The sequence below is a fragment of the Pleurodeles waltl genome, chromosome 10 (assembly GCF_031143425.1).
Source record: "Pleurodeles waltl isolate 20211129_DDA chromosome 10, aPleWal1.hap1.20221129, whole genome shotgun sequence".
In the NCBI taxonomy this organism is placed as follows: Eukaryota; Metazoa; Chordata; class Amphibia; order Caudata; family Salamandridae; genus Pleurodeles; species Pleurodeles waltl.
This window is the reverse complement of record NC_090449.1, coordinates 232552093-232580035: the sequence shown is the minus strand read 5'-3', so window position 1 is coordinate 232580035 and position 27943 is coordinate 232552093. Positions and strand designations below refer to the sequence as shown.

General features: G+C 41.3%; 1 protein-coding gene across 6 annotated transcripts in view; it reads right to left on the bottom strand.

The window, feature by feature from the left end:
- Positions 1-2419: 2419 nt before the first annotated feature.
- CCP110 (centriolar coiled-coil protein 110) overlaps positions 2420-27943 on the bottom strand; it is a 425941-nt gene continuing 400417 nt past the window's right edge. For 3 of the 6 annotated variants that reach the window (XM_069210241.1, XM_069210242.1, XM_069210245.1), the window contains 2 exons: positions 24738-24811; positions 2420-4837 (listed from right to left, as the gene is read on the bottom strand). In XM_069210241.1, coding sequence (XP_069066342.1) covers positions 4785-4837; positions 24738-24811 — 127 coding nt within the window. In that variant the 3' untranslated portion in view covers positions 2420-4784. The remainder of the gene's footprint in view (positions 4838-24737; positions 24812-27943) is intronic. The other 3 variants (XM_069210243.1, XM_069210246.1, XM_069210244.1) reach the window with 2 other exon arrangements.

The following is a 27943-nucleotide window of genomic DNA, read 5'->3' as shown; positions in this document are numbered from 1 at the left end:
TTTGTTGAATGCTTCTTCCTGTATTTTGTATTGTTTTGCGGTTTAAATCCTCAAAATTGTTTAGGCCAGGGATCACAGATCCCAATACTTACTCAGTGGGGGGAGTCCCCGGATTCCAACAATGATTAAAGGTTGGGGGGTTCACAGTAGTCAATAGATTAAGAATGTTGACATATACACATTCTTCCTCCAACAGGAAAAGGAACAGACTAATTGACTATCCTTCTCGGAGGCTTTTCTTATTTCTGTTTTAATTGTCAAGAACATTAGGGGGATGTCTTGGTGTGGCTGAAAATGTCTTTTAGCAGAAATGACTGCAGGTCAGTAACAAAGAAAATATCAAACATTCTGCAGAACTCATTGAATCAAAGAAAATTGAAAAATATTTTTATCCAAGGACACACTTGGAAATATTCTGAAAATAGGTTATGTCATAGAAAATACCCAAAAAACCCTTATGTTTAACTGTGTACAGAATTTTGAAGTTCTGAAGGATAACCCAATGGACTAAAAAGAGGTTACGTTTCTAAATGAGTTTTCAAAAGTTCAAATGAATTTACCTGATTGTAATTAAGAACGTGATAGATGTGTCAGGAAACCTACAATGAAATCTAGCAGGATATCTCAGATGTTCTCATAATCTTGTTTAGCGGACTACTTTAGTGAGAGCGTTCGCCTTAGAGGCCCTTCAAATATCTGAATCTGTTTGTTATCCATCCTTGAGATATAAAGAGGAAAGAAAAAATACACCAGCAATTGTTACTAACTTGCCGCTTTGTCAAAAATTGAGAGACTCAAATTATGAAGTTTTCCTAATATTGCTGCAAGAGATGAAATGGTCTTCTCAGCTATCTTTTGTACCAGAAATGAATTAGCTAGACCAGAGACAGTCTAATACATAACTTTCTAAAAAGGGATAATTCTAACACAATAAAAATACACTATAAAACTATATAAAGAACAATAATCAAGAAACCAACATTGACAATAATAGAGGCAGTCAATTTGGAAATAATTAGTAGGGAAATATTTTCAATAATATTGGGGGAGCCTGCCTTGAGTTTTGCAACTAAGGACTCTATTTCTCTATTGGACAATAATCAATACATTAATTATTGTATAATTGTTGATATCTAGATCAATGCCTTTTCTTTTGGGTGCTTGTTGTCACAATGTATTGTGGTACTGTTCAAGTTTATACACACACACACACACACACACACAGCCCCTATTCCAATGCAAATATCAACATTTAAATTAGTTCAGGACAGATTTACTAAGCTTTTACGCATTTACAAATGGGCCAATTCACAGATCAGTCCGTTTGCGATCGCAAAAGGCATTTTGGCAAGTATGAAACTGAAACTTTTTTGGTAACACATTACAGAATCACAATTTGGGTTTGCGTCCAAGTACAGATTTGGTGTTTGGAAGCGGCATGCTTAGGGCTTCCCTTCCAAATATCAAAGCGGAATGTTGTGGGTTAACGTTTGGCAACCAAATTCCAGTCCCAAAACATGAATACGTTATCGACTACAAACATGTAAGGGTAACACATTTGCAAAGAGGAGGAGGTCCTTTTGGAAATCACTCTCCTCTTTGAATGTGAAAAAATAAAAACTCAAGAAACTTATCTTTAAGCACAGTTCCGTTTCCGTTAAGGGAAACATGCTGCATTTGTTTTTTTTAAAGCTGTATTTAAAAGCAATTTAACATGGTGGCCGCTGACCTCAGCAGGCCATCATCAATGTGATCACTGGGATTTATTAGTGGGTTGCAATTTGCAACCTACCTTATTAATATTCGAGAGGCAGGTCAAATTGCAATCCGCTATTGCGACCCACTATAAATCGGTAATTTTCCTACCAACTTATGAGTACATAGGTTAGGTCACAAATTACCAAACTGGTTGCAAAAATACAGGTTGCAAATTGTGACCAGTTGTACCTACATCTGGCTCCCAGTAACAATATTCATATGAAGAAATGATGAGATGTGGAAGATTTTCCAAGGTAGCATGATTTACCCCATTGTGAACTGCATTAATTCCAGAAATGTAGATTATCTACGGAGAGCCATTTTCCTGCCCTCCTCCTCTCCAATCATAAGTCTACAGATTGGCCATACAAACTTTGATTTGAATGGATATAACACACTGCCACTGTCATTTATTTGCCATTTGTATTCAACTGCTTTCCCATCTTTAGTCTGAAAAATTGGTTAACGTTTTTCTGAAGTGTTGCAACACACATCACTGTTCCATGCTAATATAACCAATGATTGCCCCTGTATGCCAAACACACACAACACATGTTTTTCTTTTTTTGTTGGGCTAACTCAGAGTTTTCATTCACACTCTACTCACACTTAATCAAAGCCTGAATGTCTTAAGAGAAAAGAAAACACGTTCCAAAAAGATATATATAACTGCCTTTTATTTTACAGCAAGCATAATAAAATGTGCAAAACAGCTGAGAATCAAATAATGAAAAAGTACAAAAAATAAATATATTTTATGATAATCTTGTTGCTTTGAACTTAAAAAATGGCACAACTGATTGAAAATGAAAAATGTACAAATAAATATAAAAACAATGTTTTACTTTCTGGCACTTGAGAAGAAGGCATTGTAACAGCTTAACTTGTATATAACCTTGAGTAGAATACAACATCAACAATTCTTATGAGAAAGACGATTAGGAAAACAAAAATGGAGTATTAAGTTTCTATATTCAAGCATTTACTTTCAAGTTACTGCGGTACATTCAGTGCATTAAAAGTACTGTACATTTTCACTACCATAAATATACAATCAAGCTGTATTGTCAAATAGCAAGATCCAAATGTTTGCTGTCTCCACTGCAATGTATATAAATGTAGGGGGTGTAACCCAAAATGTCTTACAGTCTGTAAATGTGTTGTCTCTATTAATTCAGAAGTGCATCTCGACTGATCTCAGACATAAAAAATAACAACTGTACCGCTTATGGAAAAAAAGGTCTTCACAAAGTGCCTGCAACAGTAATGTATTTGGTCAACATGCTCACTACCCACCAACATTTAAAACACATGTTTTCCTCTTTTAGTCTATTAAACGTGACAAGTATAGCAAAACTGGAAACATTCTTATTGTGTAGTCCTGCTCAAATCCTTAATGCAGAGTTTGGCCACACAGTAAACCAGTGTGAACTGCCAATTTAAATGAGATACAGTGTAGTATTTTAAATTAAGTATAACTGAGGCTTGTCACGTCAGCCTAACAAACTAGTATAGAAAAACAGCTAGCTCTAGCTCCATTACCAAGAATCAAGCCTCTTTCGTAACTAAGGGAGGACCCTACTAAACAAGGGGGTCTGAACTGTGGATCCCTAAAGAAAAGCCTCAAAATTAGTTGGTTCGCCTAACTACAAATGATGTGATCATCCTTGGGAAATTAGGCACAGTAAGGCTGACCTACAGACAATCAGATGAAGGCATTATACAATATTGTACAGCTTTATTTCAAGAGCCTTTTCACACCTTTTCTCCAATCACCTTGGGTACACTGTTTGAAAAAGAATGCTGAATTTACCACACTTCTAGTATCCAAAGTGAAACAGAAAAAGTATTCTCTCCAGTGTGCAACAAAACACCAGCTAATTATTCCTACGCTTAAACAAATGTGTAAATAAGCAGCTCAGAGTCTGTAAAAACTGCTTGTGATGACTTACACTCATTTATGCCAGGTAATTTGATTTTTTTGTATCATATTTATTGCATTTTGTATATTTTGTAAAAGTCTTACTTTACCAACCCAAGAGAAATATTCGAAGGCCACCTGTACTTCAGTAGGAAAATTAAAGAAAATAACCCAAATTATGTTTTTTTCTGCTTGAAGGTTGAGGAGATTATCTCATGAGCCTCAGAAAAAAGCACCAAAACAGAAACAGTCCTCTTTCATTTAGTCAGTCAATCAGATGTCCTCCTGCATTTTTAACAAACATGTTTTCTTTATTAAAAGCATATGCTAACAAACAACTGGTTTACTTCTTGTTTCTGCTCCAGGCTACATGTCCAAAGAAATAAAGATAAGTTTGCAAAACATTTTATGTACAGTGCAACATGTTTCTTCACACCATCACGTGTCAGATACTTACACAGAACGCAATCACAAGTTGTTTTCATATTGAAAAGTATACACATCTCCATTTTCTTCCAAATGGAAAATAACAAAGTCTTAAATTACTTAGGACCTAACAACTTGCCTGCGTTTTAGAATGCAGACCAAAGCAGATTTTCATAAACAAGCTACTTTTTGAGGCTACATGATACAAAAAGAATTGCACTTGAATAGCAGCTGATCCATGCCAACTGTATATTATATGGATTATAGGGATTAATAAACACCATACTTCATAATCCAAGGGCATTACATTGCATTCTATGTTTACAATAATGCCCTAAAACGAACGTAGAACTATATTCCTAAGCACTGCCAAACCATAGTTCCTTTCCCACTTTTTGCACAACATTGTTATAAAAATCTGACACCAGGACCGGTACGAAAATGAAGAAATCTTGCATTATACAGATTATCCTTGGCCCTTCATGTCATCACCCTAACGTATACTCCAACCAGGCAAAAGCACTTCTCACACGTTCTGCAACTTGGACTTGGATTCCGTTAGCACAAGTATTGTCAACACAATCAAGAAGCCCGCTTTACATATGGAGGGAGATCTTTAAAAAAAAAACAAATCATGGAAAATGGCTCCTTTGTTTTCATCCAAGTGAGTGCTGCCTTCTTAAATTGTCACAACATTTGGCTTCTTTTTTTGGGTTCTTCCTGCAAATACTTCTAAAAGACAAAGTAGAACAATAAGTCAGCTTGTTCTCAACTACTATACAGCTCCTTTCATTCCAATTTCATGTAGTACTAGGAAACATACAGGTGCAAGAAATAAACGGCTTGATATATTAGGTTTGCCAATAATTAATATGAGCACAGCTTACTTCAAAGAAGATGAACATGTACAAATTCCCAACAGTAATACCAAGTTGGACCATGAAAAAATAAGTCTGCTGGGTGGACTGTTTTTCATTACACTGGCTTCTTAACACTGTTTAAAGCTATGCACACTTAGTCAGAGGTGAAACCCCTACACAGCAGACACTGCTTTAATTTATCAACAGAATATTAAAGAGATACTTTTGAAAAGAATCATCATGACAGCAGACTTTTACGTTTCTTTACACCTGAATCAAGAAATAAATATACATGCAGTGGACCATAAAATACACACAGTAACACTGGAAACATTTTGCCATATTCCACTGCCTTTTGGAAGCAGTTCTCAAATGTTCTTGCAAAAATAAATAAATAAATAAATACATTTTTTAAAGCAGTGATAAATGACTACAAATATGACAACCTTATAGAGCCAATTCAAACTTTGCTTGACAAACATATAGAAAAAACACAACTAAGCAGAACTCAGCATTAAACATTTCTTCTATTTACAGTTCTGTAGCACACCGTGTACAGCAAAGCAACTGTAAGTCCAGGTGTTTTGCTTCATATTTTTCTTTTGCTATTTCTAGGTTGCACATAGCAGCTTCTCACACAAGTACTTCTTGGAACGTAAATATGTCATTCACTGGTGATGACCTTGTTGGAGATTGAAGCGAAGTTGTAGGTGTGTAATTTGTAAGATACATATGTAACAGGTGACTGAGATGAACAAGTTACTTACCTTCGGTAATGCCTTATCTCGTAGAGATCCAGACTAGCCGCTGATTCCTTATCTTAGAATTCTCCCCCAGGTGTCAGACTGGATCCGGAATCTTTTCCTCAGCAGTACCTCGGCACATTGGTAGAGGGTGTTGTGCGACTCCGTAGCAACATTGACCCCGGATATGAAGTCGACTGAGTCCATATAGTCCCTACCCCGACGCTCTAACATCAGTTTCTTTCGTGACTAGATTCCGCACAACAATGCGGAGCCACATAGAAACTGGCTATGGAACAGTGTAAATGCGAAAAAGTTGGATAAACCTAGATGTACAACAACTAATGCCCTGAAGCGAGACTGAAGCTAGAAAACAGTTTGCAAGCATGAAGGATGAGTGAGTCGATAAAGAATCTGCGGCTAGTCTAGGTCTCTACCTGATAAGGTGTTATCAAAGGTAAGTAACTTGTTCATCTGATAGAGACAACTAGCTGCAGATTCCTTACCTTAGAATTAGATATCAAAGCAATATCAACCTAGGAGGAGGGTTGAGTAGGAAGGTAAGGTAAGGGCCCCCAGGGGCAACAGTTGGTGTCCCCAAGTATGGCAGAAAATATAACCAGAAAGAAGATCTGGAATAAAAGAATTACTTGACTGACCAATATAAATGCCATGAAAAAATGGGTAGAAACAACTTCCTTCATAAGAAGGATGAAAAGGGGTACATACAAAAGCAAATGTAGAAATCTTAATATATTAGGAAACAAAATGCTCCTGTAGAAGTACTAAAGAAGTTCCCAATAGCAAACAAGAAGTAGGAAGGAGTAGGGAAGAGCTTACACCAAGTGTGGCTGAACCCAAAACTGCATAGAAATGCATAGAGATTGTAGGCGACCCTGCCTATAAGTAGAAGAGAACAGAAAACACACCATAGGCATAATGAGACTCAGACCTGGTCTGAAATAACAACAAAAAAAGAACCATCATATGTGGAACCAGAAAAATAACATAAATGTCTGTCGTGGTAAGCGACCGTGGAAGTAAAGTGGTGTGCTACCATATGCATGTAATTGCATGACTAAATGAAAGCTCCATGATGTAGGAGACATAGTAGTAACGATGAACCTGCAAAAAGCAGGAGTTCACACTGGATGTTAACAGAAATCCAGAAAACAACACAACTGCAAAGGAACAATACAACTGCTAAAGGTGTGCACTTGCAAAGACACACCTGCAAGGACCTTGGAGACCGAAAGCACAATGCCATGGCACATCCATCTGAAAGGAGTCCCTGAAGAGAGAGGACCTGACATTAAGTCCCACTATGAGAATCTTTGAAGCGGCGTAAAGCTGAACTGGCATCCATGCTAAAAAGGGACGAATCCCTCACAGGATCTGAAAAATTAGAAGAAAGTAGCCAAACCCTTTTCCGTAGAGCTACCGATGCAGCCATAATCAGCCCAACAGAATCGGTGGTATACATACCAAAGCAAACGCTAAGTTTGGCGGCCTGCTGACCATCCTGTATTAAGGTCACAAGAGCAGTCCTAGCCTCATCAGGCAGAGAAGACAGAATACGGTCCCCTGAATCCCATAGAACATGAGAAAAGCGTGCAAGAACACAAGAGGTGTTAGTGGAATGCAAGGCCGAACTAAATGATGCAAACATTCTCCTACCAGAAGCATCCAGCTGTCTGGCTTCTTGTTCTGGTGCATTAGGAGGAATCTGTGTAAGACTACGTGTAGCAAAGCAGTTTGCACTACAAAACTTTGAGTTGTCGGGTGAGGGCGAAGGCAAAATGGATCCTCCGGGGCTGGCCTGTATTTGTGGGAGTTAATACGCATCACAGAAACTGTCTGGGTCCAAAACACCAAAGAGAAAATCAGAAAGAGTCTCACAATAAGGGAGGAATGGCTCTAGAGAAGACTGGTCAGGATGTAAAATGCCAAGTAACGGATCCGTGGACAATTGCACTGTAGGAAGTTGTACATGCAACACCTCCACAACTAGTTTCAACATATCTGCAAAAGCAGAAGTAGCCTCAGTAGCTAAACGAGGAGATGAGAGTAGGCTGGTTGGCAGCGAGGAATCAAGACTGCTTGGGTTGGCCAAATCAAGCAACCAACCTGAATGTGAAATCGGAATGGTGCCTGAATGAGAAGGCTGAGGATGTCTAGGCCCCTCCCAATAGAGGAACAAGAGCCTCAGTTATTGTAGAAACATCAAATTCCAGCAGCACCGCACCTGGCATCAGTGACTACCAACGCTGAGAGGGTGCGGCCTCAACATTGGATATGGCAACGTCTGACTCCGATGAGAGAGCAATAGGGGTGTCGAGCGAAGCAGTATGCGCCACAACTGCAGAGGACGGCGTCAGAAGAGTGTAATCAAGGGCAGTCAATGGGAGCTGCAAAAGGCAGTGCATTGGCACCGATCTGACTCTGGAGTTGAAGTTAAGAGGCTGAACGGGCACCAAGGACACAGCCGCTGGTAAAGACCCTTCGGACACCCGCTACCTCCTTCGGGCCCGAAGGCTCTCCAGAGGAAGGGGAAGACCCAAAGATAGCATGCAAATACAAATAAGTTTCCCACATTTGGGTCAGAGTCGCCCCAATGCCAGGAAGAGGCGGAAGGGATAGGTTTGACTCCTGCACAGACTCTTCCTCAGAAGACCAGGGTGAGTCGAGCGGGGGTGGCGACGTCAGAAGAAGACATGACTTCGTCTGAGAAAACTTACCTGGAGAAGTCAGTGGAACCGGAGACATCTAGGGAGCCGCACGGAAAAGATTTCTACAACAGTGTCTGGAACATGAAGAAGATGGACTACGACGCCTATGACAGTCCTTTGAAGACTGACACCCGCGTTGCCAGGAGCTTCATCCACCGCTCTCGGAACGTCTTAGGCTTCAGTTGACGACAGGCATCGCAAGTGTCGATGTCGAGCACATGACCCACAGGGCTTAAAGCAAGTAGACATATATAGTGTTCCAAGATTATGAAAAAAATACAGTGAAAAGGGTAGAGACCAAAAAAGGCCAGAAGAACTGCTTCTCCGGATTTGCGTTTCTGTGCAGAAAAGAGGAAACTGATGTCAGCATGTCGGGGAGGGACTATCTGGACTCCGTTGATGTCGTATCTGGGGCCACCGCCGCTACAGAGTCGCACAACACCCTCTACCGATGTGCAGAGGTACTGCTGAGGAAAAGTTTCCAGATCCAGTCTGACTGCTGTATGAGAATTCTAAGATGAGGAATCTAGTTGTCTCCATCTGATCTAGTATATCATGATCTTCCCCTTCTAGCTAGAGTACTTTGATGAGAGGTGAATAGGTTCTTCATAGGTTTCTGCTGAGAAGAGGGCTTCAACGTTCTTACTGTCAACAATGAAGACACCTTTGAAACTCTTCTGGAAGAGAAACCTGTAAAAGGTTCTTATGGAGTTTATAGTAGATCCCCCAAAGGTATGATTGTTTGGGTAGGACGATTAGGCAGAGGAGCCTGTTCTGCAGATGTAAACATTCTCGATTGGAGAGATGGAGTATATGTCTTCTCTCTTTGCCTCTTTCTTGAGGACTGTCTGTCCAGTGAGCAGGGAAGAGGCAGAGTGAGTAGACTACGGTGAGAACAAGCCTGTAGGAGACTGTGATTTTTTTTGCCCTTTCCAACGAAGAAGTGTTCAATGTTGCAGGTATTGTAATCGCCATTGAGCGTCGGGGTAGCACAGTCTGTGAGCAACAAACTATTGAAAAGGATCTCACCACCGCTAGAGATTTCAATGGTGAACTGCGTTGATGTTTCAACATCAACAGTGAAGGTTTCTCTGACACGCACCTAGAGTGTCTGGTGACATGGAGAGACTATGGCGGTGGCTGAAGGAGCCATACTTTGACGGCAAACATGTTGTTCTACAATGTCAAGAATGGTAATGCTGTTTTTCCTTTTCACACAATTTTCTCTATCTCACTCTATGGGAGACCTTGACAAGAGGAGGTTGGAGCAGGTTGTGAAGCAGATTTTTCTAGCCTTGATCTTTTTTTTCCTCCTCTTCTTCTATTTGCATGTTTTCCATCATTATTTTCCAATTTTTTTGGTAAAATAGCACTCTTTGACAGAGTGTGCTGGAGGGAGACAGGTTACACAGAACCCATGTGATCTGAAATTGTTTTCTGTATCCCACACGAGGGGCACTTTGAAAAAAGTGAAGGCATTCTGACTAAAAATCTGGTCTGAATTAGATTTAAATTGGTACACTAGATTAAAGAGGTAATAAAGCTTCTAGTGAATCAGTAAAAAAAATCTTGAAAGGATTTTTTTAATTTTTTTTTTAAGGATTTAAGTCCTCAAGGGTATTCAAAGATCATTCTCTCATGAACCAAAAAGACAAAGAACTTCTTCTGGAAGGCAAATTGCCAGTACAAGGCACTGTGGGGAGAGGTGCTTCGCAGGTTATTAAAGACAGTCTCCTTTTTCCTCTTTATCTGCAAGGTAGGCCTATCTTGCTACTGTTTACCTTCATGCACACTATGTAATTATAAAGAGCTGCATTACAGCATCTAAATGCAATGACATCTAATATTCTACAAACATGCATGCAACTTTTATTACATCAATGGACTGAAAAGAAAAAAAGTAGTAAGTATGATAAAATGCTAGTTTAGTCACAGCATCAATCTGATATTTTGTTATACTACTAGATGGAAAAAGCTACTCTAGGACCTATCCCATCTATTTCTGAAAGCAATATACTCTTTGGAAAACAATATTCACCCACTGGCAACCACTGTCAATTACTAATGACTCTCCATCATACCTATCTTAAAGTCATCATACACACATAGAATTGTCTATCCTTTTACCTCAGGTTGAGCATCTGTGTCCAAGGTCCATACAAACCAATGAACACAATATACTTATGTTCTCTAGTTCTCCAAAACTGAAACCTTTATGAGCCAACACTGCAGCTTTTTTTACAGCAATGATAAGTATACTCTTAATTTTACCCCATAGATGCAATATGCAAGCTTAACACTATTGCCATCAGAAAACCTTGTGAATTCCAGCTTTTAGGTTATCTTACAGCAAGCATAGTTTAATGACTGCACGTACCTGGCATGGGAAAGATCCCCTGATTTTGACATTGGGTTCAATAACTCAAATAGGGATGCATGAATGAATGAATCATGCGTTGGCACTACAACACCAATGTTTTAAGGAGGTGGAGGTATGGAAGAATTTTTTGTTTTTAACATTTTAGATGTATAAAGGCTATTCTGTGCCACAGATGCCAGTTAAACCTCCAATTGTTTTTAAAATATGTTTTTAATGCTTTGAGACTTATGATTTAGTGAGAATATGTTGAATTTGTGTGCTTAAAGTCTCCACAAAAGTAGTAGCCAATTAAGGTAAAAACATTTGTAATCTGTAAAGCTGGAATCATAATTTCAATGCTGAGGTTTCTGACACTCACTTCTGGTAGAAAAGGTTGTCTCCACCCCTCCACTTACCCCCCAGGTCTTTAAATCACCATTTAAGGTCACAATTGTATCACATGGTGGACAAATTATTTGCAACTAAGAGAAGGCTTAATAAGTTTAATTTGAGAGAAAGGGCGAGGGCCAATCCTACACGGAGGATGAATTCACTTTTCAGTTATAAAAACAGTGACTATCAAATCTGATCATAGTCCCAAGGTTGGAATCAAGATTTAAGTTTAGTGGAAAAACAGAATCACTTTAGACAAGGGAGCGAAGGATGGACTGCATGACAAGTATTATTGGGCTCAGGAGGGACGATAGGCACATGCTGGAAGGTATTAAAAAATTTGTAAGCGGATCAAATACATTTGTCACTATTAAACATTTGACTATTTAAACTAAATAGTAACTGAGGTAATAAAAAAACAACAGTTGCAAGGATAACAAAGGTGTGTACAGTTGGTTTGTGTGAGATAGAAGGTATATGCCAGGCCTCACCAAGTCCTTCATACAAGGCTTGAGGTGCTGTGCTGCCCATGGCCAAAGACTGTGCCCAAATGAAAAGCTTCACATAAGATAGTGAAGTGGTAACACTTCAGATATTCCAGATGGACAAATTAGATATGTATTCACTGAAGAAACCAAAGGTTACACGGATGTTATTGGTAGGAAATATAATTAAAACAAAACATAGAAATTAACTTAAAAAAATAAAAAAAAATAAAAGGTTGCAGGGACATTATAGTTAGGCTCATATTTTAAACGTACAAAACCATAAACATTCACCTGTTATAGAGTTATCTCATGTAACTATATCTCATGCCCTAAGGTAACTATAACTTGCACTCCTGCAATGCAGTTTTTTTGTCAAATATTTTACTGCAAATGTTACATTGATATTACCAATGAGGTTATCAAAGATGTCATGAGTGGCAAGATTTGTTTGGTAATTAGCAGTGCATGGTGAGGGTGAGAGTTAAAGTTACCTCAGGACAAAAGTTATACTTACTTGAGATAACTAACTATAACAGGTGAATTTCTATGGTTTGGTAAGTTCAAAATGTGAGCTCAACGATAACATCTGTGTAACCTTTTTTTTTTTTTTCAGTGAATTTCTGTTTTTTAAAATTCTATTTTCAAACTATAACGTCCCTGTAACCTTTGATTTTTCAGTGACTTTCTATAGCTTTTTTTAATGTAAAGTAATTTTCATTACTAAACGTTAATCCAACCACCACTGCGCACAGCAGTTGTCTGTGTGAGGTGGCGGTTGGTGGAGGCCCTGTGGCCAACCTCCTATAACCACCCAAAGTTGCCTTGCACACGGCCTTTGGCCGCGCATGTTGGGGTTGGCCACATGGCTTGACCTGCAGCCAGACCCTGTGGCCAAAACCTATAACCACCAAATCCAATGCTGCGCACAACTTTTGGGCATGTACAACTGGGGTTAGCCAACACCCCTAACCGCCAAACTCCAAGGTGCACACACCCTTTGGCCATAGGTCCACATGACCACCCCCTCCCCCGGCCTAGTCCGGCTCCGGGACCACTTCGGCCCAGGACCCAGTCTTCTAAAATTTGTTTTTGGGGAGGGAGGCCGTACAGCCCCCTCTTCCCAGGCTGATTTCAGCCTTGGGGACTCCATCCCTGGGGCCTTCCCATATGTTCTGGGTGCCCCCAAGGGCACCCAGTGACAATGAAGGGGACCGCAGGGGAGCCTGAAGGCCCCCGTGGTCCCAGCTGGCTACCCACCTCCTGTGGGAGCTGACAATGCTATCACAGCGAGGGAGCTGCTAAAGCTGCTCCCTCTTTGAGAGAGCAAAGTTTCCTCTGTTTCCCTGCCTGCATCTCCGCTGGCAAAGAAACATAGGAAACCTGTGCTTGCAGTGAGGGAGAACTGAAACGGAATTCATGCCTTGTTATATTTTAGCCTCAGGAAAGTGGTGGTCCCCGGGGCTGCGGGGGTCGGATCACCCGCCCTCCCCGCATTGAATTTCCTTAAGGCCCCATGGAGGTGGTGGTCCCCGGGGCTGCGGAGGGTCTTGCAGCCCCCAGCATATTACAAATGATAAGCCCTGGGGAGGAGGCGGTTCCTGGGGCAATAATAAGCCCGGGAGGGAGGCCCGCCTTTTTTTATTTATTTATATATGCCCCGGGACCTGGCCCACCTGGGGGCTTTAAAAAACACAAGCGAAGACCACACAGTTTTTTTTTTTGTTATTTTTTTTTTACCACAAATTCACGAATTGCAGCAACATGTTTTTTTTTTTTTTAAGTGCTTTTTTTGCTCTGGCGTGGTCCCTCTGGGACCCCAGCACCAGAGAACTAAGATGTCAGGGTGTCCCTACCCTGGCCCTTTTCCTTGCTTTTGTTTGGTCAGGTTTGGCTGAAGCAGAGACCCAGGATGGCTTCCAACACTTCGTGGTTTAACTGTTGGCAATCAGAGCTGTGCATTTCCCAGCATGAGCTTATCATTATTCCCAAAGTCGTTGGGAAGGAACTGCAGCTCTAGATATACAAATGTGTTTTCCCTTTAATATCCCCAAAACTACTGCACAGATTTACACCAAATAAGTGAAAGCAAAATCTGAGTACCGAAAGCTAGCTTTCTGCCAAACATGGTGTAATTTCATCCAGCAGTTCAGGCTGAAGTCATGTTCAAAGGTCCTAGGGGAATTAACGTGGGAAATGCACCCCCATACCCCCCCACCTTTCTGAGCCCCAGCTTGACGGATCACCCTGAAACTTTCCGTGTGCAACAAGAATCACCTGGCACTTTTTTGTGTGAAAGTTTTGTTAAGATTCGTCAATGGTGCCAATGGTAGGCAAGTCAAAAAACGATGTTTCTATGGAAATATGGTCCTAACTGTAAGTACCTAGAGGCAAACGCCCCTAGGTTTTTTATATATATATATTCACATACATATACAGACACACATCTGTGTGTTAGAAATGGGACTTCTGGCTGGCTAGAGTAGCACCTTAAACCAGGCAGAACCCACCATTCTAGTCAGGCTGAGTAAGTTACATGCCAGAGATAACCTGTGCTCACCCGCTAGTAGCTTGGCACAGGGCAGTCAGGTTTATCCCCAGAAGTCACGTGTAAAGCGTTTGCGCAACCCACTCACACCAGCGACACAATAAATACACTGGGAAAAGAGACTCCACACTGGACTGTGTGAAAAGATACTCCTATATTATTCATAACACAGACCAAACTGACATTAAACATCAATAATGTGAGCACCTATGCCAGTCCTCCTTATCTTGATTAGACAAGAACAAAATTGTCATACGTCACAACATCAGGGCATGGAACGCAGTAGGCAGATTATAATGGAAAACACATGTGGATCACCAAGAACCATAAACATTATGCATATTATGCCAACATTCAACTAACACCAGTTATTCTGACCGGGTAGGCATCAACAACACCATTTTCCACGCAATTAGCAGGGCATATCATGCAACTAGTACTGGGCAAGGCACATCCAGTACATAAATCTCGGAAAGTTTAGATGTCACAGTGCACTTGTGCTCATGGTAGATGTTATACTGTAATCAGTCCACCGAGGCGCCTGGGCTGGTGTAACAAAGTACACAAATCACCAATGTAAGTATGCACCGCCGAGACACCTGCATCCCTATTACATGTTATGTGGTACTAAGGAATCTTATTGTTAGGCCAGAGGACGTGGAAGCACTTGCACGCCTCTCTGTGCCAATATGGTAATTTCCGTTCCTCTGTGTCCGGCAAGTTCTTCAGAGAGTGGGAGCCTCCTTCAAGGACATCCCCCGTAATGCCGCCTGTGCCCCCAGGGTATGTCCATGAACGCAGAAGCAGGAAAGCACCTCTTTTGGTATGGTTAGTTCCCCCCACTTTCTTGCCTAGTATCGGATGTGATTTTACCTGAAAATGCATTGGGTCTCCGCTAACTAGATCCCGAGTGCCAGAGCTTTTTCCCAAAACTGCAGTTGCTCTCTACAATTGCCACACTCTTTAGCATCCTCTAAGTCCCCAGTAATTGGTAACCCTGGTACCTCAACCCTGGGAAACTGAGAAAGGTCCCCGAGGACTGCAGCACCAGTTGTGCCACCCACAGGGACCCCTCAAACGTACACAGTGCTGCAATTGCAGACTGTGTGTGCTGGTGCAGGTAAAATTTAAAACATAACTTGTCACACAACCGTGTGCCAGGTCCCTTACCACTGCATGTACGAGATGGAAGTCATCCCTGGGCAGGATGCATCAGGACACATGTAACGCCATATTTGCATGAGCAGATATGCCCCTGCTATGTCTCTATTGATTCTTACACATTAAGTGAACATGGAAGCCAATTTAAAAACATGTGCTGGACACTGGTCACTATGAGTTTCCCAGCTACATGATGGCTCCTCTGACCCCCAGGGATGTTTGGTATCAAACATCTCAGATTAATAAACCCTCACTGATTCCAGTGAGGGATTAATTAATAAATGCACCCAGAGGGCATCTTAGTGGGGCCCCCTCAAAATCTACCAGCTACTAATGTGCTGACTGCCTGGTCCTGACAGTTCAGCCACATTAGACACGTTCCCCCCCCCCCCCCAAACAAGGTGAAAGCCAGCACTCTGGAGGGCCAGAGAAATAAGCCTGCCACTGGGCGGGGTGTTAGCACTTCACCCAGGCAGGATGGACTGGTTGAAGTGCGACCCAGGTCTTTCCAGATGGCAGAGATGACCGATCCCCCTGTCCTGACCACTTTTCGCGGCAGAACATACAGGAAAATTAGGCAGATTAGGAGGTGTACCCACCTCATGCCAGTCTCATTCCTAAAGTGGATGAGCTGAAGTGGACACCACTTTTTAAATTCCTCCATCTTTGTTTGGACGGAATCAGGGTCAGGATTATGCCCACTTCCCAACGAAAGTGGTCATAGAGAGGGTGTAGTCAACCTAAAGGTGGTCAGCACTTTGGCTTCAACCTGACACTCCTTGTAGCGTCCCTAAACTGATTTAGGTAGCACCCCTGAACCGTAGAACTCAGATCCTGACGACTTAAGAAGAAAAGGACAAAGAAGAGACACACTAGCAGAAGAGGAGAAGAAGGAGCAGCTGACAAACCCCGCTGGCCTGTCTGAACTCCTCGATGGACTCTGCACCATAAGACGTCTTGTCCTGCAGCTGAACCTCCAAAAACCTGGAAGGAGTGCCTGCCTTGAAAACGACAATTCTCAAGTGAGCAGCGGACCTGCTCTCCAGCCAACTCCCGGGAAAGAACTCTGCAGCCTCTGGAACCGCAAAGGTCCTGATGTCCTAAGAAGTAAAGGACAAAAAAGAGACGCACCAGCAGAAGAAGAGAATGAGTAGCAACCTAGTCCCCGCCAGCCAGAGTTTAAGTGGACCCTTGGTTTAAGCTCCCATGAGCTCAAGTCTACTCTGGTTTCACCCAACATGGACCCCACGATGACGCCTGCAGCCTCAGGCCACAGAACCCCTAACTGTGAGTGCTCCAAGACAAGGAAACCCAATGCCAAAGGACACCCCTGCATCCGTCACCCTTGAGCTTTGGATAAGAGGTCCAAAGTGCACCTACAGCCTAAATCCACGGAGACCAATCCCCACTGAAATACATTGGGCACCCAACGGGTACTGCACCTCTGCCCCCGGCTGCCCTAGTGCTGCCTGGAGTAACCTGTTGTTGTGGTCCTGACCCATGCCCAGTACTTTCGTTAAGTCTACAAGATTGGTTCAGTGAGTTGTCAATAAGTGCTTGTTTGCTGACTGAGTTCTCCTCCAATAGGTTAACACTGAAGAACTCTGAAATTGCACTAAGGACCTGATTTATATGTTGGCAGTGGGAATACTCTGTCACAAGCATGACAGATATCCGGTCTGCAGTATTACGATCCTCATTTGACAGAATGGGATCGTAATAAAGCAGATGGGATATTCGTCACATTTGTGACATTATTCCCCGCCACCAACATCTAAAATAATGCCCCTAGTGTCAATTCTTTAAACTGAAGTATTTATGCTTGAAAATGTACTTACCTTATAACTAAGTTTTTGGTTTTAAAGCATATTTAAAGAAAAGCATTATATATTACTTCTTTTTAGTGCACCATGTAGACAACCAGCTTCCTACAGAGAGGTGCAGCCATGTCTGGCAACTTTTGTGGAGTTTTGCTCCTACAGCGCAGTGCTAGGGAGTCCTCCGTGTCAGCCCTCACACGCTGAGGCGGCGGACCGGAGAAGGGGAGCAACACCTGCAATCCAAGTCAGCAGCTCTTCCCTGCTACTGTGCGTTGTGTTGTTGGCACCCACCTCACTCTAACAATGCAGCAGGAATTGCTACTTGGTCCCCCACAAGGCTTCCCCTCCTCTTCAGGCTGTACTGTCGGCCTCTGGGCACTTAGCGCAGACCGTGTGGAGCATGGTTCGAGACCCACGAGCAGCCTCGCCCAGAGCCAAAGGCTTTCAAAAACAGCCCATTGTTGTCACAGTGCAAACTCTGCCTGGGTTGCAAACAATAGACTTCGCCAAGAGCACCAGTTAGGTGCATGCTGTATCCAGGATGGGAGGAAGCGCTCAGCATGCCCCACGGTAATTAAGACGGAGGCCCTCCACATGCCCTGGAGAAAAACTTTTTCAGAGGAATGGGTTGGGTTGGGAGGGGGGATTTACCCACATGAACAAGGAGGAGGGGGCACCACCAGTTCCTGGGGAACCCTGGGAGCACCAGGAGAGTTGCAGGCAGCACACAGGATTACTTTTCAGCAGAATAGCTGACCACCTAGGAATCAAGCACATAACAGGTCAGCACAATAAATCAAACATGCTCAATGGCGATTCCTCCTGGCAGTCCAGCGGTGCCTAATGCAACCGAAGAAAGGGAGCAGCTGGCAACAGGGCAACAAGCAGAAAAGCACTCCAGTGAGTCTTGTATGCCAAGCAGTAGGTAGCAGGGCAATAGCAGAAGAGGAATCCAGATGAGTCCCTTTGTACAGTCCAGCAGTCCTTCTGGCAGAGTTTTAGTCCCAGTTCCAAAAGTGCTCTCACATCATGGGGTCAGAGCCACTGTACTTATACTCCAAAGTGCCTTTATTCAGGTGGTAACTTCAAAAGAAACTCTTTCAAGTGAAACAACACCCTTTTGACCCAGCCCTGTCTCCAGACATCAGTAGGAGGTAATCAGCCCATTGTGTGAGGGCAGGACACAGCCTATTCACATGTAAGGTGTGAACAACCCTTCCTCCCCCCAGCCCAGGATGACTATCAGTATGTAGATGTTGCTCCTGTCACACCCAGCCCCTCCTTTGTGATGGCTGTCTGGAAAGTATGCCCCAAGTGGAGCTGTCACTCTGTCCCAGACTTGGATTAGAGCCAGGATGCAAGGCATACAGAGTTATAATCAGAGTGAAATGCTCACTTTCTAAAAGTGGCATTTCTAAAATAGTATTGTAAAATCCAGCCACACCAGTAAGCAGGATTTCATTTCTCACAACCATTCCAAACATGCCCACGCTGCTCCTCACAGATCACAAATTACCACTTAGACATATATACGGGAATTCCAAATGAAAAACTATGAGAGGAGCAGCACTCACAGTAGTGAAAATGAGAAGAGGCTGTTTGTCACTACAAGGGCACGGATCACACAAAAGTATATGTCCTACCTTTTACATACACAGCACCCTGCCCAGAGGGCTATCTAGGGACTGCCTTAAGGGTGACTAAGGTGTAGTAAAAAGCGAGTTCAGGCATTGGCAAGTACTTTGACTTGCCAAGTCAGTGTGGTAGTAAACCGCACACAGGCCCTACAGTGGCAAGCCGGAGAAAAGTTTTAAAGGCTACTTCTTTGGTTGGCGCAATAAGCGTGCAGGCCCTCTAATGGCATTTAATTTACAGACCCTGGGTACATGGTAAACCACTTTACAAGGGTCGTACAGGTAAATTAAATATGCCAAACAGGTGTAAGCCAAAGTACCAAGTTTTAGGAGAGAGAGCACAGACACTTTAGCACAGATGAGCAGTAGTAAAGTGTCCAGAATCCTAAAGCCAACAAAAACAGGGTCAGAAAAATAGGAGGAGAAAGGCAAAAGGTTTGGGGATAACCTTGCAGAAAGGGCCATTTCCGACAATATATATATTTACTTATCGGCGGTAAGTAAAAAACACAAAAAACAAAAATGCAGTCAATGAGATTCCATTCTGCTCGGATTTTATCTGGACTGTGTGACATTTCTTTGCGGAGTCCTTGATTTCAGAGTCTGGCCAGACACTAAGCGACAGTGTGTACTGCATTTCATTACATAACTGGTACTTTCAAGTTTTGTGTCTTAGTGCATTTTAAAAAAATGTATTATGGCATTTCCTTCAAGTCATTGTAATTTTCATTGTGAAGGATTAGCACTTATACTTTCCATTACTTATTGGGGGGCTCACCGTTTTTTTAACCCATCTCTAGTGTGCTTATTAACTTACGTTTTTTAGTTTTCAACCTTTCTAATTTTTTATAGCAGTTGTTGATTGTGTATTAAATGAAACACTTGGCAGCAAAGCTTTTTCGTCTGACAGTGCTGAGCATTCTTATGGACTTTTAGGCAAGTTCATGCTTAAGCCTTCTTAACTCTAACTCTCCTCCCACCCCTCTTCCCCCAGTTTCTACCTGGCTGCTGTTTGTGAAACAAACTGTTTCTGTTGATCGCTCAACTTTCTCCCAAAAAAACACTAAGTGTTGACTAAAATTATTTTTTTAGTGAGAAAAGATATATAGGCAAAATGATTTTTATCTGTAAATTTTACCACTGAAGGCCCATTACCAAAGTAATATAAAGTAGTGCTCAGACTTGTCCAGTCACAAAGATGAATTTGTAGAGTGTCCAAAATCCAGTAATAAGGAGAGCCTTCACCCAATCAAAATCTACTAAAGAATCTTGAGTTCAGGGTTTGAGGGTCATATGTACAACTCATACATTTGGAGAACCCATAATGTCAGATGATCCAGAGGATTTGTTTGCTTCCAATATGTGTTTCTGTAAATAAATGCCTTGGTATACACCATAGAGGTGGGTGTATCTTTTTTAAGTACCTGTAGTCCTGCTTCTGCATCGTAGCAATATTCACTGAAGTTATAAACGTTTGGCATGGAATTATTTGAATGTCAATTACTTCACTGACCATATATATGATGCAGAAGCTATTTATTACTACTGTAGTGGGGCTGGAGGGGGGGGGCCCGTTCCCACACTTAATGTAATAAACAGCATATTAAACACTGTGCATAAAATAAAGTGTGGATATATATATATATATATATATATATATATATATATATATATATATATATATATATATATATATATATATATATATATGAAGAATAACACCAGGTTTCAGGTCCCCATCACGGTGCTGGTGCAAGCCAGTCAGCCATAATATTTCCTAAACCAGTTGAAAATAAAGGGAAAGTACCAAGCACTGTGTTGGTCTATTCGCCAAGAAAAGACCAAAGTGGTTCTCATCAGAATAGGAATATTGGTCATAAACCATACAAGGTTTGACTGAATGGCAAACATAACTATTCAACATGTGACAGACAAAATACCTATTGCAACAATCTGTTTAAACCAGCATTCATAGATGCTTCCAGTTCTTGCCTTAAGTACTGTTGGTCCTAAATTTTTAAACTGACAACTTCATGCTAGGCTAAGATGATTTGGATAATATTTTACTTTGTGGGTTTGGAATATGTCTAATATAATCAACCCAATGGGGAATGAAAATGTATTTTCTCAAAAACATTAAATTTAATGATTCTAAGAATCAGACTTTGATTCAGTATTCAGAAATACCTTTCCTACACATCTATCTTTAAATGTAGGTGACCAAAAGACTGTGTCCTTGAGTTCCATACATTTTCCAACATGACATGCAATACTGACAGCTTTCAGCCAGAACTGAGAATTGTTCCAGATCTACATATACTTTCCATGTAATCTGATCCGGTCTCACATTAAAAAAAAAAATATATGATATGGTCTTCCCTACTAGAAACTTTATCATAAGCATAAGTACACAGGTTTAATAGCCAGAGGATCTATAGCAAACTTTTTGTGAAGGAAGACAGTCAGGTTTGATTAGGAGTTAAAGGGTTTAAGTCCATGACCGTTATTTTTCTATGATGCTAATATAGGTGAGGCATCTGGCTTGAGGCACTAAGGTGTGGTTTTAAAACTCAGAGTAAAAACAAAAGGAAAAATAGCCAATTAAGAGGCCAGATGAAGCCATAAAAGTAAACACTTTATTTAAGAGAAATGGGGATTATGTCCCTGAAAATGAATGACCATGAATACCACATTTTCACACTAGATCTTTGTGCTAGTCTCTTTTTAAGAACTCCTAATTTTAGCACCAGTTTAAAAAAATCTTACCTACAGCACCTATGCCACAGATGACAGTCAAAATATCTATTTTTTGAGAATGGGGGACATGCTTGCAATTCATAAAAGCCACACTAAATGAAACATCTGAAATGCTCACCAGAAGATCTGAGATTTTGTATCAAAGTGATATTTGCCAGCAGGAGAGGATTTTGAACCACTTCATTAATAAAGGTGACATTGGCTGCGCTCACCATCCAAAATATTTTGAAAGTGCTAGAAAAATATGGTACAGAAAACTATTTTGAAAGGGAAGCCAAAATGAGTGGTGAGTACATCTGTGGAAGAAAAATACAAGATTCAACCACTGTCATGGTAGGTAACTTTTTCCCTTCAGACACAAGGGGTCGGGGGCGGAAGGGGAGTGTTTAAACAGCTTTTGTACATTCCTCCCGAAAATTCTTAGGTCCAGACACAACAATGCACATGGTTTCATGAATCTATCACTTTGGAGAGTTCTTGATTCAAAATCCCCCCATTTAGGACCAAACCGTCACCCACCTTTAGGTGGTATGCTTCATCATAGGGTTCCTCCTCATATCGCTCATGTAAATTAAGTGGTGTAGGCTACAACTCCCTGAACAGGGGAGTAGCACCACCCATGCAGGAACCCTTCTATGTGATTGGTTCATGAGACTGTATGCATTGTTGTGTCTGGACAAAAGTAACTTTTTCCAGCATTTTAATTTTCTCTATATTTGCTTGCTCCACTGCCAATGACATACCTCATGAAAAGTATCAGAAAAGAGTAGAAGAGGGCTCCTGGAAGAATATTAGTTGTTACCACCCATGGCATACAATGATGTGATTGTGTAATATGTGTTAACTATATGTGTGTGTGTTTAGCTAATGTATACATACACTCCTCCAAACGCTCATATTATTATTATTAATATATATATATATATATATATATACACACAACTCCTTTTTATATATATGTACACATATATGTTTAATACATCTCTTACTACCCTGTACCCATCCATGAACCCTAAAACCCTTTACTAACCCCTGCCCTTAACTGAACTCTGAAAACACTTGAACTTCTTCCCCATCTGATAACCCTTAAAAACATATACACGCCTTACTTTCCTTAGTTAATGCAATAAAAAAAAAAAAAAAGCAAATAACTTCCTGCATGGTAAGGTCTTGCTATGTAATGTGCCAGAAAATGGCACATGCGGTATTTACCTTCATGGTAATGGCTGCATTCTAAATATAACATGGGGTAACACCCTAGGGGCAGATAAATTACTAGCCTAGATGTAGCCAAGTAACGCACAGTTCCTGGTATCCTTAGTTGAACATTATACCAGAGGACAGATGAAAGTAACACAAATGGGAAAATCTTAAAACCCTACTCAAGGATTCAAAGGGCATTGAGCCAGGCCAAGTAGAGCCATAGGGCTAAAGAGAGTCCAGGCAAGAACCAAAAGCAGTACTAGAGGAAATGCTGTCCTAAACATGGTATGTACCTCAATGCTGAAAATATGCAATGCTAAAAAGATATAAGCTAGTACCTCAACAATAAGCATAGAAGATCAAACTATGAAAACCAGTGAGAATTATAGAGTCCAAGAAATCTCACAAAAAACGAACTATGGATTTCCCCATTCAGGGCCCATGAGAAAGTGTGGCAAAATCCATTGAGACAACTCAATCCAAGAAGGCTGGGATAGTATTGTATTTCTAATAAAAGTCATCAGAAGGTTTACACTCATACCAAAATCATATACAGACACCCTGGATGGACACACAACACAAAAACAATGTAGGGAAGCAACTTTAAAGTGCTTCTGTTCCCAGTTAAGACTGGACACTGTAGGAAGCCTGTGCTCTAAGATTCAGTGTATGAAAGAAGTCAAGGAAACCACTGGGGCACATCCAGTTATTAAACCACAAAATGAGGAACTTCCAAAACCCTTAGCTGAAACAGATGCTTTATGAAGCTGGTAATGTTTGTTTCAGTAGAAGTGTTAAACAACTGCTTACTATCAAAGGAGAAGTCTGGATTCTAACTGAAGTCCTTGTAAGGGAGCACCCTGGTGCTAGTCAATTATCTCCAAAAGTAGACACCCACAGCTTTGCCACTGGAAGAAGATCAGATATGATAAACGGTTGAACTAAGCAGAAAGGGAACAAATTGCACAAATCGTCCAAAAAAGATCAAACATCTTCCAGCAGAATAGCATCATTGTCTACAAGCAAGTTCTACAATGGACTGTGGCAGCTTCTAGCACACAGACATACCGTAGCATATTGCAAAACACTGGTACCGTGAATCTTGCCGAGTGTAAATGGCAGTAGGAGGAAAGCCAAAGAACACAGATTGTGCAGGGAGGCAACTTAATGCAATGTATGAGAAGAATCCAGAGAGAAGCCCTAAGTTACTTGCAGAATAGAAGTTGTGTAGACAGGACATTCATGAATCTGGGTGCCAAGTCTCAAACAAAAAGTGTAGTGTTGAGACAAGGGACGAATGCCGCTGCAGTATTAGTTCTTGGCCTCACGTGCCCAGAAGAGTTAGCTGGATGAAGTCAACAAGAAATGATTTACGGAAAGGGTAGCACTTCCTGCACACACATAGCACTAGGTGAAACACTGTATGGCCCTCTTCTGTGTGTTTCAGATCTTTCAGAAGTGGGAGAGGAGGCTCTGTTCTTCTTTTACTAAGGTACACAACCCTGGGATTCCCTCCTTGTGAATGTGGTTTAGGTGTGGGATTGTCCTCCCCTTCCATAATGCAGCCTTTCATCAAATCTATAATACTGTTTTTGGAGCATAATAAACATAAAAGTGGTTGCCACTTTCAATAACTACATGGCCTGAAGGTGTTCAATTCAGAAGCCAGATATGCCCACCAGAGGGTCCCATCTTTAATCAGCACCAAACAAAATGAAACAAAGAACCTCTTCTATATGAAATGAGATAGGAATTCAGAGCTTTAAAAAATATATTAATACTTATTTTTAAACCTAAACAAATTGAACACTGTCTCTGTTCACCACATCATACCACAGATCTGCAACATTGAGGGTGTATAGCCTATATTCAGCATAGATGAGCAACTGTACAACTCGCAGATAGGCCATTTGTACCACAGGTACCTATTTTCTACACACCTGCAATAACTTTGCTATGTACTCTGCTTGCTGGCGGCTTCTCACCACTTTGCTCAACTTTGGTTTCAGAGATTCTAATTGAATATAAAAACATAAAAAGTTACTTATGACATACTAACAATTATAGAGCAAACACATGACTAATGAAATCGTTTTAGTATAAACACACAACTGCAACAATAAAAACCTTAAATTTACTTTAAGTAGCCAAATTGCCACAGAGCAAATGTACATTGACAATATTTTCCCCATTTATCAAAAGAAAAAAAAAGAAAATCGATAAAAATACAAGAAGCAAGTTTGGTGGTTGTATTAACCAATTTCCTATGCTTATCTAACAGTTTGTTCTTGTCAAAGAATATTTTTCATGAATGCAATTCTCCTGATATCCAAGTGAAGACAATGAGACATGAGTAAATGACTGTTAGTTTGTAAAGCACAAACAGCTACCCCAGAGGGCATTCCAATGGTAACATTTGAGAAAAATGTTTCAGGGAGGACAACAATTGAAGACTAAAGAGCCATGTTTTCAGATGTTTTTTCTTTAAATGCCAGAATGGAAGGCTCTCTCCTTAAACACAAGGGCAGCATATTCTACTGTTTGAGTGCTGGGGGGGAGGTTTCAGGTACACTCATTCTGGTCCTATTCTAGATGTAGTAAAGTGTAAAGTACTAGCAGCTCCTAGCATTCTCGTTGGACTGTACAGCTGAACCACCTTTTGCAGATTTGGAGATACAAGTCCTGACTTATTCCCAGCTCGATAGTTGAGGACCAAGGTCTTCAATAACACCCTCTTGCTCCTAGGAAGCCAATGCAGGCCACACAGTTGGTTTTAAACTGATATTTCTTGGAAGCTTTAGAACAAGCCAGGACATTGTATTCTGGACTGTCTGAATTTGGTGCACAGAGTTTCTAACCTGTCCTGGGTTGTTAGTGTTCCAGTTCAGGGATGAACTGACTTGCCAGTTCAGGTTGGAATGTTCTCAAGATGAGCAGGGTCAAGACTGATTTGCATATTTCTGGGTCCAAACTGAGGTGGCATGGTGAGCAAAAGAAAAATGGGCTGGAGTGCTACCTCAAGCTATTTCCAGTAGTTAGAATTGCTGTAAGCAGCCTCCCATCACCGTTTGTGTGTTTCAACTTTCTAAAGGTGTCTTTTTCAAAATACTAATATAACATTCAAATTATTATTAAAATGAGTCCTTGAATCATTCTAGCTACTCTCCAATTGTTGTTGGGCATTATAAGGTGTTATAATGTAACCCAATGCTTTACAATGGGAGATTAGGCCTTGCCACAGTGAAAAACGACTGGAGAATTTATACTGCCAGGACATTTAAAACAAAATGTACATGTTCTGCTTTTTAAATACGTTGCACTTAGAGTCTAATTTAGGGGTGACATTTAGAGTCTAATTTAGGGGTGAAATATGTACTAAGGAAGGAAGGTCTGGGCCTGGCAAGAGGTTTATTTTGGAAGGTCGAATTGGCAGCTTTAACACTAAATAGTCAGGTAGCTGGGGCAGGCCTGGAGACATGCTTTGCATTGGCAATTTAGTGGTGGCGCAATGTGCTGCAGTCCACTAGTGACGTTAATGTACAGGCCCTGGGCACACCTTTGAATCCTATACTAGGGACTTGTAGGGAAGTTTAATATGCCACTGAGCAGTTTAGCCAATTGTGACATGTTTAGGGGTCGGAACACATGTACTACGGGCCTAAATTGTAGCCTTCCAGTGTGCACAGTCAAAAACCTAGTGGCATCATTCCAGAAAAATGGGTATGACCACACGAAAAGAGGCATTTTCTAACTCTACATATGTCCTTTTTTGTGGTGAGAATCTGCAGAAATCTTAGAGTGCGGTGTTAGTTGTCTGTATTGCACAGTTTTGCCAACCACATCGTCTTATGGCTCCCTAAGGAGACATCTGCCACTTAAACACATTTGGGCTATTTTAGCCACTTTACAGATTTAAAAAATTGTAATGTTTCTTCTGGAACATTTTTGCCCTTTAGTACATTAAACTCAGCATGCATCTGGGAAAGAGTTAATCCACCAGGAAAACACTAGTGTGGACTTTATGAGCTCAATGAAACAAAAACACATGAAATGCTGTTGTAGAAGTACAAGTGAATAACACAAAAAAAATCCCTCAACTTGAATCAAGGACAGGCAAAGTCAACACGTCTGGCTTGCCCAGGATACCCACATTAACCACACAAAGGCACCATTATTCCAGTGCTAATGAAGAATTTGGCTTTTATTCTCTTCCTTCTCTTGTTTATTCTTATTAGGAAATCTACCATCTTTTATCCTACTCCCAACTTCTTTGTACCCTTTCCTTAAATTTGCCCTTTCAAGTAACATGCCCTTATTTTTCACACCTCTATGAAAGTCTCCTCTCCCAGCAGTGCAGTCTCAACCAATGTGAAAGATGTGCCTGGATAAAGAAGGTCGCACCTCATTAAGATTTGACTGTAGAAGGTAAAAAGCCACTAGTGGGCATTTAACATACTTCTATTCTATTTTTATTTTTTAAAACTCTTTTTATTGAATTTTTCAACCGTTGCATACCAGAGCAAACAAAATACATACAGAACGGCACTGTACTTTGGCACCAAAGGTAGAGAAAAGGAACAATAATGAACCCCTCCACCCCCCCCAAACCTCCACAGACACACTGACATATCCTTAAGCAGTTCTTGATTTGGTCACAATTCGCCAGCATATGAACCCCAATACCACGCATCCATAGTTTACAGTCCTCAGCGAACTCCAGTGGAATCACAGTCAATGCCTCCCTACAGAGAGAGTGAATGGTAAGTCATCCAAGCACCCCATACCCTTCCAAGCTTTCTCGGGCAACCTCTGCCTGTGTATGTTACCTTTTCTGCCATCAAGAAGCCATCCATCACTCTCCTCCACGTGTCTACCGTGGGGCCAAGCTCTGCTCCCCACAAAAAGGCGACATTCCACTTAGCCGCCACCAGCCCGAGATTGCAGAATGTGAGCTTTGCCCTGGGCACACCCACATCATTGGGGATTCCAAGGAGGATAAATTTGAGGTCAAGCGGAATATTCTCTGAGAACACACCCTGGAGTTCCCCCATGATCTTCCGCCAATATTCTTGTAGTAGAGGGCAACCCCATATGGTATGGAAAAAGAAGTACCAATCTGCCATTGTATACAGTTCAGGTGTTGCGC